At 32.0% G+C, this 15,056-nt stretch overlaps 1 protein-coding gene across 1 annotated transcript; it reads right to left on the bottom strand.

Annotated features, from left to right (window-relative positions):
* Nucleotides 1–4,777: 4,777 nt before the first annotated feature.
* On the bottom strand, nucleotides 4,778–6,800 carry LOC114256402 (thymidine kinase a). Its single transcript, XM_028196051.2, has 4 exons — nucleotides 6,513–6,800; nucleotides 6,084–6,228; nucleotides 5,409–5,530; nucleotides 4,778–5,228 (listed from the first exon to the last, which is right to left on the bottom strand). Exons 1-4 carry the CDS (start codon nucleotides 6,686–6,688, stop codon nucleotides 4,952–4,954), a joined length of 720 nt encoding a protein of 239 aa, XP_028051852.1. The 5' UTR covers nucleotides 6,689–6,800; the 3' UTR covers nucleotides 4,778–4,951.
* Between the last annotated feature and the right edge of the window lie 8,256 nt (nucleotides 6,801–15,056).

The raw sequence follows: 15,056 nt of genomic DNA, 5'->3' as shown, positions 1-15,056 counted from the left end.
TGCTTCAACGATTACATCATTCTGTTGGTCCTCTTGATCTTCTCCTTGCTCGATTATGTAATCATCATTATTTCGATGCAGATTGCTACATTCACCATTCCACATATCAACAGTGTTGAACCCTACAATGCACATCTCACAGGATTAATTACGTTGACCATGTAGTCTTATCATATTGCATAAACTACTACACAAAATAACAAAGAATGGCAACACCTATGCATACATCCACATTTTCCTACAAACCATAAAGAGGAATGCAGTCAATGAAATTGAACACTTGTAGTTACGAATGCTGGTATAGTCAACACAAACCACGCATCAATGAAGCAATACTGCATAAAATGTTGGACATTAGGTCCACATCAATTCACCCAAAACATTAATATTAACTAACAGTCCTGATAAGCAAAGCTAGCAAAAAGCAAAAATTAAAAAAAAAAAAAAACAGCACAAGTCATGTCCACAAACACCCACAATTGTTTCCATTATCCCAAAAAACAACAAACCACAGTTCTCACAGTCTTTTGGAGGCCTTCAATGCCGCAAGCCAACCGACCACATTACCATCATCAGGCATGCACATTAGTATCTCACGGTAATCTGCATTCTCCAAAGCAATACAGGCAAAGTGGAAAAGAGGCGTACTGAGAAAGTCGGGTATAGCCATAATCCTCTGCATGCATGCCTCAATGCCATACTTTTGAGATGCACCAGTTCCATGCCTGATCGTAAGGTGCTTCTGTGAACGAACAGCCTCGGAGAGATGGTTGAAACTGTTTGCAAGCACTGATGCGCCAGTGGACGGCTTCTTCGACTTTCCACTTGAACTCGCCCCCTTCTTGCGCTTTGACCCTTGCTCCGCTTCATCTACGTGGACAATGGAGGAGGGTGGTGGTGACTCCACAACCGGTTCATATGGCGCAGTAAATGGCTGCAACCCAGGTGAGTCAGCAGAATCGGATTCACCGTCAGCAATGTCCACAACAGGCTCGCCAGGGGTCCAATGATGTTTCCCAGTCGCGGTTACACCTGTGAAAACTTCCCGCATCAAATCTTCATGTTCCAATGGCTTTGTCTTGAATTTGTAAGCTAGCTTGTTTGTCTGCAAATGAGAAGAATAACAATTAGAATCCCAAATTAAAGTTGTAGAGTAACAAACAACCAAAAAAATTACGAATATGAATTAAACAATACAGTACAACATGCTATATTCCAATGCATACCGATTTCAAATGTTCCCACCATTCGTCTGACGCGGTGAACAACCCGATTGACCTGTCGAACCCAATCCCAATTACACCCTTACTGGTGTCCATCAATTTATTCCATGCCTGCCACTCATTCTTCAAAGCAAGGTACTTGTTCTTGAACTGTTTCATGTCATGACGCTTGCCTGTGCGCTTAGCAAATTACACAGAAATTTCCTTATACCTGGCAACTGAGATAGTTGTACCTAGCCTACGTCCCGCTAAAATTTGCTACCGCACACACTCTAAGAAAATTTCGGTTGATACACTGTCCCAAGTTGCTTTATGCGAAAGATCAATGTAATCAGGCAACCCTTCAGTAGGCAACTGTCCAACACCTTTATGTTTGGACGGTGTTCGAGGGGAGGAGCGTGTTGCCGCCATTGAACTAATTACGGTAAAAGGTAGTGTACACATTTTACACAAATAAATTAGAAACGGAAAATAGACAACATATCACAAGCACATATGATATGCAAAATTAAACTGGAATGTAGGAGAAACATAGGACATAACTAAAAATAGAAAGGTGCATTTACAGTAGTCCAGTTTTGTTACTTCAGTTACTAGTTAGACAAGCATCCAACGTACATACGCGATGTTGTTACAACATTTTACATGCGCAGTAATAATATGATAACCGTTATGCACAACACAGAAATAATTGTTTTAATGACACGCAAGGTATTAAAAATTTGCACGATGTCAGCCCGTAACTGCATCACTTCGGTTGGGGATGAGTCATGGTCGGGGCTCGGTCTCCCTGATTCATCACACCAACCAATCCAATTTACACATTGCTGATGAGCAACAAACATAACTGTGGTTAGCTAATGAAGTTCAATTTTGCCAATAAATGGAGATTCAAAAAACGTATTTTACACAACTCACCACAGGCCGAGGACAAACATAATATGCACGACCAAGATTTTTGTGGGATCTGAAAATCTTAACAAAACAATGGCCATAGCCGCAAGCACACATTCGTCGTGGCCCTGTTGACGTGCTAGTGGACATAGACGAAGCCATCCGCTGTTTCTTACTAACAAATATTTAGTAAAAATAATGATTTTTAGAATTTACGAATACACTTTACAGATAAAACAGGTTCATCTTTAGTATAAATAATAATGATCTGATGTGATTCTATCTCAACAACCATGCGTCATCTATAGTTTGGCGTGGTCCGACATTATCATTTCAACTCTTAAATGAACAACTAAACCAATACATATCACCGTTGTTGTCGTTATTTATATTGAAGAGCTATAAAATAGAATAGAGTATTTTCACAATTATTTGAATATGAAATGACAAACTCTTAAATGAATCACTCAACCAATAGATACCAACTGCCATATATGTATTTATAAATTATAATTTAGAAACTACAAATGTAGTCGAATAACATGAACTGGGCCATGGAAATGAGGGCATTGCCAATTCTAATAACACATTTTTTCATGTCTTGGTTTTGAGTAAACAAAATAATTTCATGTCTTCGCTTTACCAATTGTAAGAACAATTTTTTCCCCCCATCCAAATGAATACCTAAAGCCTACAAGGGCAACACTAAAATAGAACACTCAAAACAAGACAGAACGACCAAATTTCCACTGATTATTATTAGTATTTTGTTGTTTTTAATGAATAAGGGAGCCAGTATATAAGAAAGTCCATGGAACAATTGAGTTAGTATAACAACTTAATTCAATAGTCTTATCCCAATTCTCTAACCCTACCACTTGCTGGAGCAAATTTAGCAAAGGTGACCAAGTTCAGAGCATTGCAGTGTAAAAGAACTAACACATGTGGAAGTACAAAATCATTATGCATAATTCAGAGAAGTGAACTTAGTATTAAAAATGAGATTGATAACTGAATGGAAACCATTAACTGAACATTCTTAATATTTATCATTCTATTAACAATTCATCTTAGTTGATCAACAATATGTACAAGGAACTATAACCAGCATTTTCCCCAACACAGATTGACAGAAAATTATTGAAAATTTTGGTCCATCTCATATATGACGCACAAACACAGATGGACAGAAAAAAAATGGGAAAAACACAGTGGATTGTGAATGATAATAATGGAAATCAAGGGGGATTACATCATTCGAATGGGAAAAACAGGGGAAAAAATGGGAAAAACTGGGTTGTGAATGATAATTATGGAAAAAATTGTTTTGAAACAAAAAAAAAAAAAAAATCCAAACCTAAGCAACGATTACATCACTCCAACCGTGAATGGTAATTATGGAAATCACAGGGGAAAAAACCTGGGTAACTCAACACAAAAAAAATGTTTAGAAAAAAACCTTTGCGGTTCTGTGGAAGGCATTTAACTAAGGCGAGAAAAGAAAAAAAAAATGTTGTCAGCAATTTATATTTGGAGAAAGACGAATCATCACCAGATCAGCATAAATACCAACCGAATACCATCACTATAGGCCAAAACAAAGGAAGATGTCATAGATCGGAATGGAAAAAGTTTCAAACCGAGTCGACAAAGGTAACAAACACGTGTATAATCGGTTCACATGATTTACCTGTCGTTGTTCTTCGCCCATCGTGTTCTGTGCAAGGCAGAGGTCCGCCGAAGAGAGATCAGTCACACACTGGTGTTGCTACAACCGATGTGAGAGACGGAACGAAAGAGATAAAAATAGGGCACTTGGGTTTCAGTTGTGTGTATAACTCACACCCTTTGAAATAGTCAAAGACCAAAATGGTAATTCCATCCCCGGTTTCTAACGTAGCTGTACCACGTGTGAACTGTTCACGCTTTTTGGCTAAAATTTAAATTGAGGCTATAATAGCCTAAATCTCAGGTTCCCAAACAGTGCCATTGTTGTTTGCACAAGTAACCATATTGTTCTATTCTCATTTTTTTATTATAGTAGAACTAGTGTTAGCCATGGCCGTAGATAATCTTGCCAAATCACATGTATAATTTTTTTGTTTTTGTTTTTATTTTTGTGATTGATTACTCTGGCAATTGTGTGATTTATTCTGCACAATCACCGCATGGCAAAGTTGCAAGATCAGATTGCATCTACTTTACACTTGGCACAGGTCAGCGGGAGTAATATAAGTGTACTAGTGGAAACCCAAATGAGCCCCAAATTGCCCAACCTCATTGTATGCATTCAGAGCTATATATTCTGGATTAAAAACCTGAAAAATGCTTTAGACCACTAATTTAATACCACTAAAATAACCATTAATGATGTGGCACCATGTGAATCCCACCACTAATGTGATAGTTTAGCCCCTCTTTTTTTTTCCTTGCATTGCCAGCTCATTAGAGCTAATGAGCTGGCATTAGTGCTCCCATTTTAGAGCACTGAATCATGGATCCAAGCAAAAACATCTGAAGGAGAAGTCAGCACATACCTGGTACCAATAGGCACTGTGATTTGGAATTTGAGAAAAAAGAAGTGATAGATATTTTCTACATTCAACACAAATCAGCTGCATTGCCACCTATTTTACCATCTTTAGAACAAAAACTGAAAATACTAAAGTGCTAGTTATCTATATAATGAAAGCAAGACACTTTCTTCTATATACATATGAGAAAGGGTACAATAGCAAGACTGGAAAATCCAAATTCAACATGTTAAGCGGACAACTGATTGAAATATGTAGAAGCCAAAAGACATATATTAAGCTGTAAAGAAGCCAGAGACACTAAACAACTGCAACTTCCTCCAAATGAGAGTCACTCTGAACTTTACCATGAGATTCCAGGACATTCCGTGCTGCTTCCATGACAGCTTGTCCATTGACATAGTGCTGGCGGCATACAGGCATGTAGACATTCGAACCACCAATCAACTCCGTCTCTGTTTCATCAGTCTTCCGTAAGGTAAAGAAGGCCCGCTTGCCACAAAGCTCACATCGAGCTGTCAGCTTGGTTATGGAATCAGCAATAGGTATTATATCAAGCACTGAACCAAAGGTCCTTCTGCAATAAACATTTTAATTTTACATAAAAAGATTGCAGAGAAAAGGCAAAATTTTAAAGTAAAAAAATTAATAATAATAACATAAAAATGAGTAACAAGCAAAAACACCACAACAAAGGCCCGTCACAAATTTGCATCAAGGAAAAGAAAAAAAAAATGAATTAATCTGTTAGAAAAACCTCAAATAGTCCCCATCTAGCCCAGCAACTATTACAGTTTTCCCATCATGGTCAGCAACCTCGCAGCAAAAATCATAAAGGTCGCCAAAAAATTGAGCTTCATCAATGCCAATCACATCTAGCTGCCAACATGTAACCAGCATTTAGAAGATAATAGAAAAAACATTAAAAAAAAAAAAACTCCAACCTTAAATATAGGACTGCAATGGTGTTAATCATGAATAGCATTTGGTTTCACATTTTTTAAAAAAATAAAAAGGAGAGCCTAAACAGTTAAGATTCTTGTTTGAAATAGCACCCAAAAGCATATCAGCCCAATTACACCTATTGTTACTTTCCAATAGCATAGCAATATTAATCATGACAATGCTTCAATAGTCCATGATTCAATTCTTTGAGTTAAATCCTAGCTCACATATAGTTTACCGACACCAATAATTAGAAAAGTAACTTGTACAATGTCAAGCCACAAGAAACAATCAAATTCTTCTTACATAAAACCATGAAGATTATAGTAACATCACTTCAATATCACTTACAATATATCAAACACATCCAACTTATGAAGCTACCAAGCCCATAGAACAACTGGGACAACATAGACTCAACCAAAAAAATATTTTTTTTTAAAAAAAAAAAAAAGAACACAAATCAAATGGTTCAAGTTTGAAATACCTTGGCATAAGCCTCATCTCCAAATTTTTGCCTAAATGACAACAGATCCGGCAACGCCCAACAGGGAAACTTTGTCCCATCATGTGTCACCACCGAATCAACCGCATATCTCGTATCCTTGCTTGACTTTATTATTGCAACATTTCTACATATACATGGTTGCCCCCAAAATAATAGTTAAAATAAAATAAAATAAAATTCTTTATGCATCCAACATAAACTTAACACATTGTTATCATCTACAATTAATTAACATTCAGAATTTCTGAACTACATAACACGATAAAAGTGTTGAGAATAAATTGCACAAATTAAATTACAAATCAGAACCCAACTTTACAAATCTGGGTAAAGCTTATATCTCTAGCTACTTATCAGAATATCCGAATTAAACTCAAATCCACGAAATTAACAAAGTCAACAAAGTACCTGCCATTGTTGGCCTCAGATTTGACTCGACGAAGGAGAGCTGTTGTTTTTCCAGCGAACATTGGCCCAACAATGACGTGAATCTCACCGGAAGGGTGGTGAGACAGACCCATCCGATCGCTGCTGCTGCCGTCGACTGATGAAGCCAATGAAAGTGGGGATTTGAAGGAAGACATTGGAGGGACTTGGAGAGAGGGAAGTAGGGTTTGATTGAGATGAGGATTTGAAAAAAATTTGGGGAGGATTGAAGGAGAAGCTTGAGAGAGAAGTTAAGTGCTTAGGCTTCATCGTTGTATACATATATATGTGCGTGTGTGTGGTTTTTTGAATTTGATTTGGTGAGAATTTGAAAGTTGGAGGGAATGAGCTGAGTTCTGAAAATGTTTTTTTTGGTTTTTTTGTTTCTGTTTTTGGATGGAAAGATACGGAGAGAACTGTTGCCCATCTTATTGGGTCAATTTCAATCCTCATTTCGCTAACTTGAACTTAAAAGATATTAGTAAAAAATATATATATATATATATAAATCACGCAGATCAAATATATTAATAATTTCATCAAATCACAATTATATTTTAAAAAATAATAATAAATATAATTTAAAATATAAAACTCAATATAAATATAATTTAATAAAAAAAATTATAAATACGTTTTACTCAATATCTTTTAAAATATGAAATCGAATTGAGCCCTCAAATGGGCAAGGCGCGCAACAGACGACAGAAAAAGGAGAGGCGCCCTTTATTACTTCAGATTCAGATGGAGTGTTCACATGTGAAGGAGCTGGGATACGGTGTGGCGCTTTTTTATTAACAATGCCACGTGGATACTTTTAAATGTCCTTATTAGAGCATCTCCAACCCATCCTCTATATCTTCAAATATGGAGGATCCTCTCCCAAAAACAACTCCAACCCATCCTCTATATCCTCCTCTCAAATGGAGGAGGATGAATTGATCCTCCAAATATAGAGGGAAGATGAAAAAATGGAAGAGACTCTAAAATACTATTCACTCTATATTTCTTAATTATATTCGAAATAACTTTTAATGTGTAAATTTAATTTTTATAAAAATGACATCAATAAAAAGTATAAAATCATACCTTTAAAAATGAGTATAATATTAAATATGTTTTACAAAAATTTTAAAATTAAATATTTATTAATGAACAAAAATTACTTTTTGATTAGAGTTAATGAAGAAAATGAAGGTTTGTGATTGGAGTTTGAATGAATAGTGACCTCCTCTATATTTACTTTTTAAATAAAAAATATTATTTCCATCCTCTTGAGAAGAGGGTGTGGTTGGAGATGCTCTAAGAGCATCTCCAATGCATGCTCCATATCTTCAAATATGGAGGATCCTCTCTAAAAAACAACTCCAACCCATCCTCTATATCCTCCTCCCAAATGGAAGAGGATGAATTGATCCTCCAAATATAGAGGGAGGATGAAAAAATAGAGGATCACTTTAATATGTATATTCAATATTTATAAAATTAGTTTCATTAAAAAGATATTAACAATACCTTTAAAATGAGATCAATATTAATTATATTTAACAAAAAAATAAATAAAATAATTTAAATTTTGGAGAAAAACTAGGTAAAATTTGAAAGAAAAGTAAGAAAATGTTCAAATTTTTGAAAAAATAGAGATGTATGATTAGAGTTGTCATAAATAATAAGATATCTCTAAACTCACTTTTTGAATAAAAAATATTATTTTGTTCCTCTATATTAGAGAAATAGAGATGTATGGGTTGGAGATGCTCTTAGGCGCAAAAAAAAAGTAAAGAATACGGTACGTTTTTATCTATTCTATTCTAAAAAAAATATTTATTTACAATCTTGTTTGGCAACATTATTTTTTAGTTTAAAAATTAAAATATCATTAAAAAAATCAAAAAATTAACAATTTATATAAAAAATTCAAAGATTTTCTTTTTTGTCTATATTTTAAAACTAAAAAGTCATCCCAAACATATTAATTTTTTTTACATCATATTTTAGCCAAAAAGCAAAAAAATTACTAAAAAAACATGTTTCCAAACGATGCCTTAGGAGTTGTTTGCAATGTTTTACAAACCGAACCAGTGAGTGAACCGGAAAAAGGATCGGGTGAACAGATTACCGGGGTTGAACCGGAATCGAATCGTGACGTCATAAATATATTAAAATTTATTTAAATAAAAATATAAGTAATAAAATTATATATTAAATAATTAAATAATCTTAAATATTTCTCCTAATATTTTTTTTACTAAAAATTATAAAAATATATTTTAAAATATTATTAATTTTAATTTTGGAATAAAAAATCAAATATTCAATTTTTCATCCATATGATTTTAATTCAAATAATTTGATTGAAAGAAGAGTAAATTTGATTGAATCCCATATAGATTTTTTGATTTTTTTTGAAAGAATTTTTTCTTATAAATAGGTAGAGGCTTTCACAATAATTTCAAGCTCTCAATGGGATTCCTCACAAGAAGAGACCCTCGAAAGAGAGTTTTCAATTAAAATTTTCTTTTATATATATATATATATATATATATATATAATAAGAAAGAAAAGAAAGAAAGAATAAAAAAAAACAAAAAATTGATTTAGTGGGTGTATCTGGACCGGAGTTAAAAAGTTATTTAAAAAAATCAAAATCTATACTATTCAAGTGTAACTTGTGGGGAAAGTTACAGGCAAAATTATTATTTTGCCTTTTGAATTCAACTACCAAAAAAGTTAAAAGTCAAAAGGGTAAAATTGTTATTTTGATTTTACTACAATATTTTATTACACATCTTTTGGTAAAAAGTCAATAAATTATCCCAAAAATATATATTTTTCTCTACTTTTTTAACTAAGGGTTGGTTTGGGATATTCTAAAAAAGTACTCTTTTTGACTTATTGACTTATATGGATTGGGTTTGGGTTGGGTTTGATGTGATGTGTTAAAGAGGTGATGCGATTTAAATAAGATGATATGAGTTAAATAGGATAGTGACTTTTTGACTTTTTGTATTATTTAGTAGATGCCAAACTTGGCTTAAAAAGTCAAAAAGTGCACTTACATATCACATCCCAAACAACCACTTGCCAAGTTTGGCATGAGACAAAAAAGACAAAAAGTCAAAAAGTCACTATCCTATTTAAGTCACATCATCTTATTTAAGTCACATCACCTCTCTAACACATCACTTCAAACCTAACCCAAACCCAACCCATATTTCATAAAAAGTCAAAAAGTGCACTTATTTAGTCTTCCCAAACTAGTTTAAAAAATATTATGGTGCACAATTTTACAAAAAGAAAACAATGATGTCATAACTAAAAGAAAAATAACATAATAGAACATGAGCATAACTATAAAAAAAAAAATGACATAATTAAAAGTGCATATGATATACTCTTTTTAAAAATGTGTATATTAGAATTTCCGTTTAATTTATAACTCTTTTAACAATTTTCATATTTTAAAAGTATTTTTCACATACTATACAATATTTTAAGGACACTATTTTGCATTTATTAAGATAAAATATTATACAAGTTAACTAAACTTATAATTATTTTTTTTACTAATTGATGTATCATTCAATAATAAAATTTTAAAAATAAAATATTTATTAATTTTATTCAGTTTGTTAAGCTTTACTCGACCCAAAAAGGTTAATACAAAAACTAAAATTAAAAGGGTGCGGTTTTATATTTCTAATATGAGTAGTGCTATAGAAAGTGATAAGTTTTGATTTTTAATACTCCTATGAGTAGTACAAATATTTAATATAGAATTATGTGAAAAATCATATAGAATTTGTCCAGTCCATTGGGTTTTTGTCCAATCCAAACTTGTACCCCATTGGGGGCTGAATTAGTTGGAATAGTACTTGGGCTAGGATTTGAGTCTTGAAGTCCAGCCCGCTCATTAACCATGTTGCCAACCCTCTTTAACACCCCTGTATATATTGGAAGATAATTAAAGACAAACTTGTTGGAAAAATAGATGCAGAATTATATTTTCAAGATACATGTCACTGTGTAGTCTTGTTAAGCATACACTGTTTAATAATATGTAATTGTTTAAATATAATGGTGACTGGTATGGCTAGGATGGTTACATATTATTTAATATTTTGACTAAATTTTTAACTCATAAGATATTTTCAATAATTTCTGTAATTTGTTTAAGATTTATATATATATATATATATAGACAAATTGTAGTGAGAACGAGGCCAACCTAATATTGTCGAATTTATAATCTAGGTTAGGTCAAGTTAACCAAAACAAAGTAAATTAAGTGAATCGGTTACATTAATTTTTTACCATTCTCATATTAAGATTCATCTTTATGAAGAATTTGATGAAAAATTGTATGAGTTGACTGTTAGGTTACTTAACGGATAAGTTCCCTTGCATACTTGTATCTCTCCATTCAAATTTGGACTCACATCGATGATCCAAACGTCTACTTTATAGGTAAGTAATAAAGGTCATGTATGTAAAAAATCAATTTAATCGGATATTTATAAATATAGAAACAAATCATATTTGAGCTTGAATAGCAAATTGGATTGTAAACTTAAATCATTCATTTTGTAAAACAAAGCATGATTTGTTTATTTATTTATAGTTATTCGATAAATCTAATTTTTTATATGAATAACCTTTCTTATGAAACTTATGAAGTAGAGGGTTTAGATCATCAAAGTAAGTTTGAATTGAGGCTCACAAGAGAAATATAAATGGATATGGAAAGAAAAAATATGAATTGAGGCTCACAAGAGAAATATAAATGGATATGGAAAGAAAAAATATGAAGGGAAATTTATCCCATTATTTGACACGTAATTTTCCTCCCTATTTGAGCTTGAGACCGACTTGATAAAATAGTTAGGCCTCATCTGGTAACATTACTCTTTAGCCTTGGCCTCGTTTGAGAACAAGCTAATTTAGTAACTCTTTGGCTATTTGGCTAAAATATGAACTAAAAAAAACTAGTATGTTTGAAATAACTTTTTGATTTTTTACGAAAAGATATACAAAAAGTAGAGAGAAAAGAGAATCTTTGACTTTTTGGTATGAGTCGTTGGCTTTTGGATTTTTTTAATGATTTTTTGGCTTTTTGGCTTTTTTGCTAAATGGGTTGCTTCCCAAATGAGGCTAAATTAAAAAGTCACTAAAAAAAATAAAAAAACTAACAACTTATATCAAAAGGTCAAAGATTTCATTTTCTCTTTACTTTTTGCACATATTTTTCTAAAAAAGCTAAAAAGTTATTCTAAATAAATTAATTTTTTTACATCATATTTTAATTCAAAAGTCAAAAAATTACTAAAAAAAAATTTGTTCCTAAACAGGGCCATGCAATATACTAGTGGATTAGATTAGGCCAGTTTGGTTATGATTAGTTGACTAATGACCGTGGCCTGTAGGTTTAAACAGAACAAAACAAACATCATAGGGTTTGAACTTTTAGCCATTGTGGTCGTTGAAAAAAATAAAGTAAAATAAAAACACTTTAAGCCATTGTGTTAGAATTGATGTTCTATAAATGATGTTCTTAACATGTATGGGGGGAATTCTAATTTACCATGTTCACTGAATAGACAATTAGAATTTTTGTAAAAATCAGCTGAATAATTAATATATAACCAAAATTAAAAATAAAAAAAGTCAACACAATAGAGATTTGGATGGGTTGGTGTGTTAGCTGGCCCATTTTTCCCCATCTTTGCTGGTGGGATATTGTCAAAGGAAAAACCTTGAGAATGATCTTTGAAAAATCTGACTGATTGTTTTTTTTTTTTTTTTGGTTACAGGAAAATCCTCCCACTCTTCTACAGATTTAGGGTAACGCTCCTTACAAGACTCGCACAACGAAAGAGTATTAAACCCACACCAAGTGCTGTGATAATAACAAATTGAGACTAACTTCCTAACCAACTACGTTACGCTCAAGAAATTGGTCCAAGAAATGTCGAACTTGAGACCTCGGGTCTTAACCCCCAGGCCTTTACCAAGTTGACACACCCTTTGTTCCGACTGATTGTTCAACCCATGGACAAGAAAGATTGGGTTGTATCATCATATTTTTCAAAATCAAATTGGGCTAAGGATGTAATAATAGTCATGAGGATTGAAGGATTGTTTTCTAAAATAAGTGAAAAGTGTCTCGTATTTTTTTTTTTATGTATCTTTTTCTTGTGCAGAATAGTTAGAAATCCAAAATAAGTTTATAGAAATCCAAAAGCATTTACATATTAAAATTTGATATCATATAAGTTATGCCAAATTTAATTTAACACATACATTTCATTCTCTAAACATTATTTATTTTACAAAATGTTCAAAATATATTATCCAAGCAGATTACTTATCTTACTTTATCAAGTAGCTAATTAAGTGTTTTTTTTTTCTTCCCAATGAGTCGGTTCTTATTCCAACACAATATTTGTTGCAATGGCAGTCATTGGCATAGGAAAGCATATTGAAAATTGAAATATACAATTCAATTCAATGAGAAAAATAACAGGATAAATTTATTTACACGGAAAAAAAATTCACTATAAATCAAGGAAATTATAAGCATGAAAGGTTCGCTTCGTAGTGTTTTTTTTTTATTTTTTATTATCTCCCCACAACTCTTAAACATTCTCAATCTTATTTACTGTATAATTTCTTTAAGCTCCATATTTATAAGTAAACTCTAAAATATCTAAATAAGATAAAAATAAACAAATTTTTTAAGACTAAAATAATCTGAACCAAATCAAGCCTAAACTCTTTATGGGTTTTCAAGCCCACAATTAGACCAATCAGATATGCAATTTGATTTGAAATAGAGTTGCAAATGAGAATGTTAATGGATGCAATTTGATTTGAAATATAAAATGAGTTGCAAATGAGAATGTGAATGGATAATTAGAGGTTGTTTGGGGTGTCTTTAATAAGTTTATTTTTTGTCTTTTTAAACTAAAATATTGAGGAAAAAAATATAAATGTTTGGGTTAATTTTTTCACTTTTTATAAAAAAAAAATGTGTATTAAAAAATTGAATAAATTAGCGTGTAGGAAAAAATTAAGATTGAGAATTGTGCAGTCGTAATTTTTGACTTTTGATGAATAGTGATAACTTTTAAACTTTTTGAGTAACTTTTTAATTTTTTAACTTTTTTTTAACTTATCAAACTTGACCTTAGTATGAAAGTTAGAACTTCGAGTGACTTTGAAGGTTACTGCAAATTTATTCAGTTGTTAAATTTTATAATTTTGAAATTAGGATACTCAATTATAAAAATAAAAAAAATAAAAGTTGCAACTGCAAGAAATGGGCATGATTAGAATTCAAATTTATTATTTATTATAATATTGCATCTGATCCATCTTGCGATTATCACCATCCCCCAACTAGTGGCAGGCTGTAGAACAACCATGCACCCCACTATCCGAAGCCAAATTGAAATGACATAAATGACCTTTATTCATCATGCTTCATTTCATAGGTTATTTACATGACATGATGGGATGAGAGAACATATATCACATACAACTTAAATATTATATAAAATAGTAATTTTACGTGCCAATATTGTAATAGCAGACATTACTCGATTAAATAAAAAGGAGATAAAAGATGTCCATCTATTTTTATTTACAATATCTTTATATTGTATTTTTATTTACAATATTTTCATTGATCTATATACAAAAAATATAGATGAAAAGGAATTTTTAATTCTTTTATAATTTTTTTTTACTTTTTGACTTTTATAACGGCTTTTTAAACTTTTGATTATTACTGTATCTTTCCAAACTTGTCCTAAATATTTGTTCGACAAGAAACTAGTAAAACCTCCAAATACAACCTAAAAGGAAAATTAGTAGACACCGCATTTCTTAATTGTTGGCTTTTTGGCTTTCGAAGGTTATTTTTGTAATTATGAGCGTGTCAGCAAGGATCAATCAGTCCTTACAGAATTGTAATTGCCAACCAATTATTCAGACGACTGTGTTATGGTTCTTTCAGCCTCAATGAAGGGGACTTTTACTGGTGACTTACTGGTAGCTTGATTTAAGAGAATTTAAGCATAAGAACAGTTAAATAAATTGAAGCATTTCATTAGTATGAAAAACTTACAATGATCTCAGCCTCGTAGAGATTTACAGCGGCAATATACTCGAAAACTACTCCTACAAATGAAGTGCAATGCAGGAATTTAAAATACATAAATGTAAAGAACAGGAAATAAAATTAGAATATGTAAAGTAAGACTGGTTTTCTTTAGATTTTTCGCCCTCTCTTCTCTGAAGTCATTCCTGCTATTTATACTCTTCAAAGATAACTATCGAACTGCACTTCAAACTGTCGAACTGCTCCTCCGTGATCGCTGATCATGCTACCTTATAAGTAGTTCCACTACGCCTTCACTTGCAGTTAGGCTTCCCTCCTATATTTGAGTTTGAATGTGAGTAACCGTTGAAGCCACGTCACCTTGCATTTTTTTGTCGATTCGCTGCTACTCAGATCTTATAACA

This window comes from Camellia sinensis, chromosome 8, assembly GCF_055761805.1.
Source record: "Camellia sinensis isolate YWXY chromosome 8, ASM5576180v1, whole genome shotgun sequence".
Lineage (NCBI taxonomy): Eukaryota > Viridiplantae > Streptophyta > Magnoliopsida > Ericales > Theaceae > Camellia > Camellia sinensis.
Note: the sequence above shows the minus strand (reverse complement) of the source record. Positions and strands in the feature narration are given on the sequence as shown.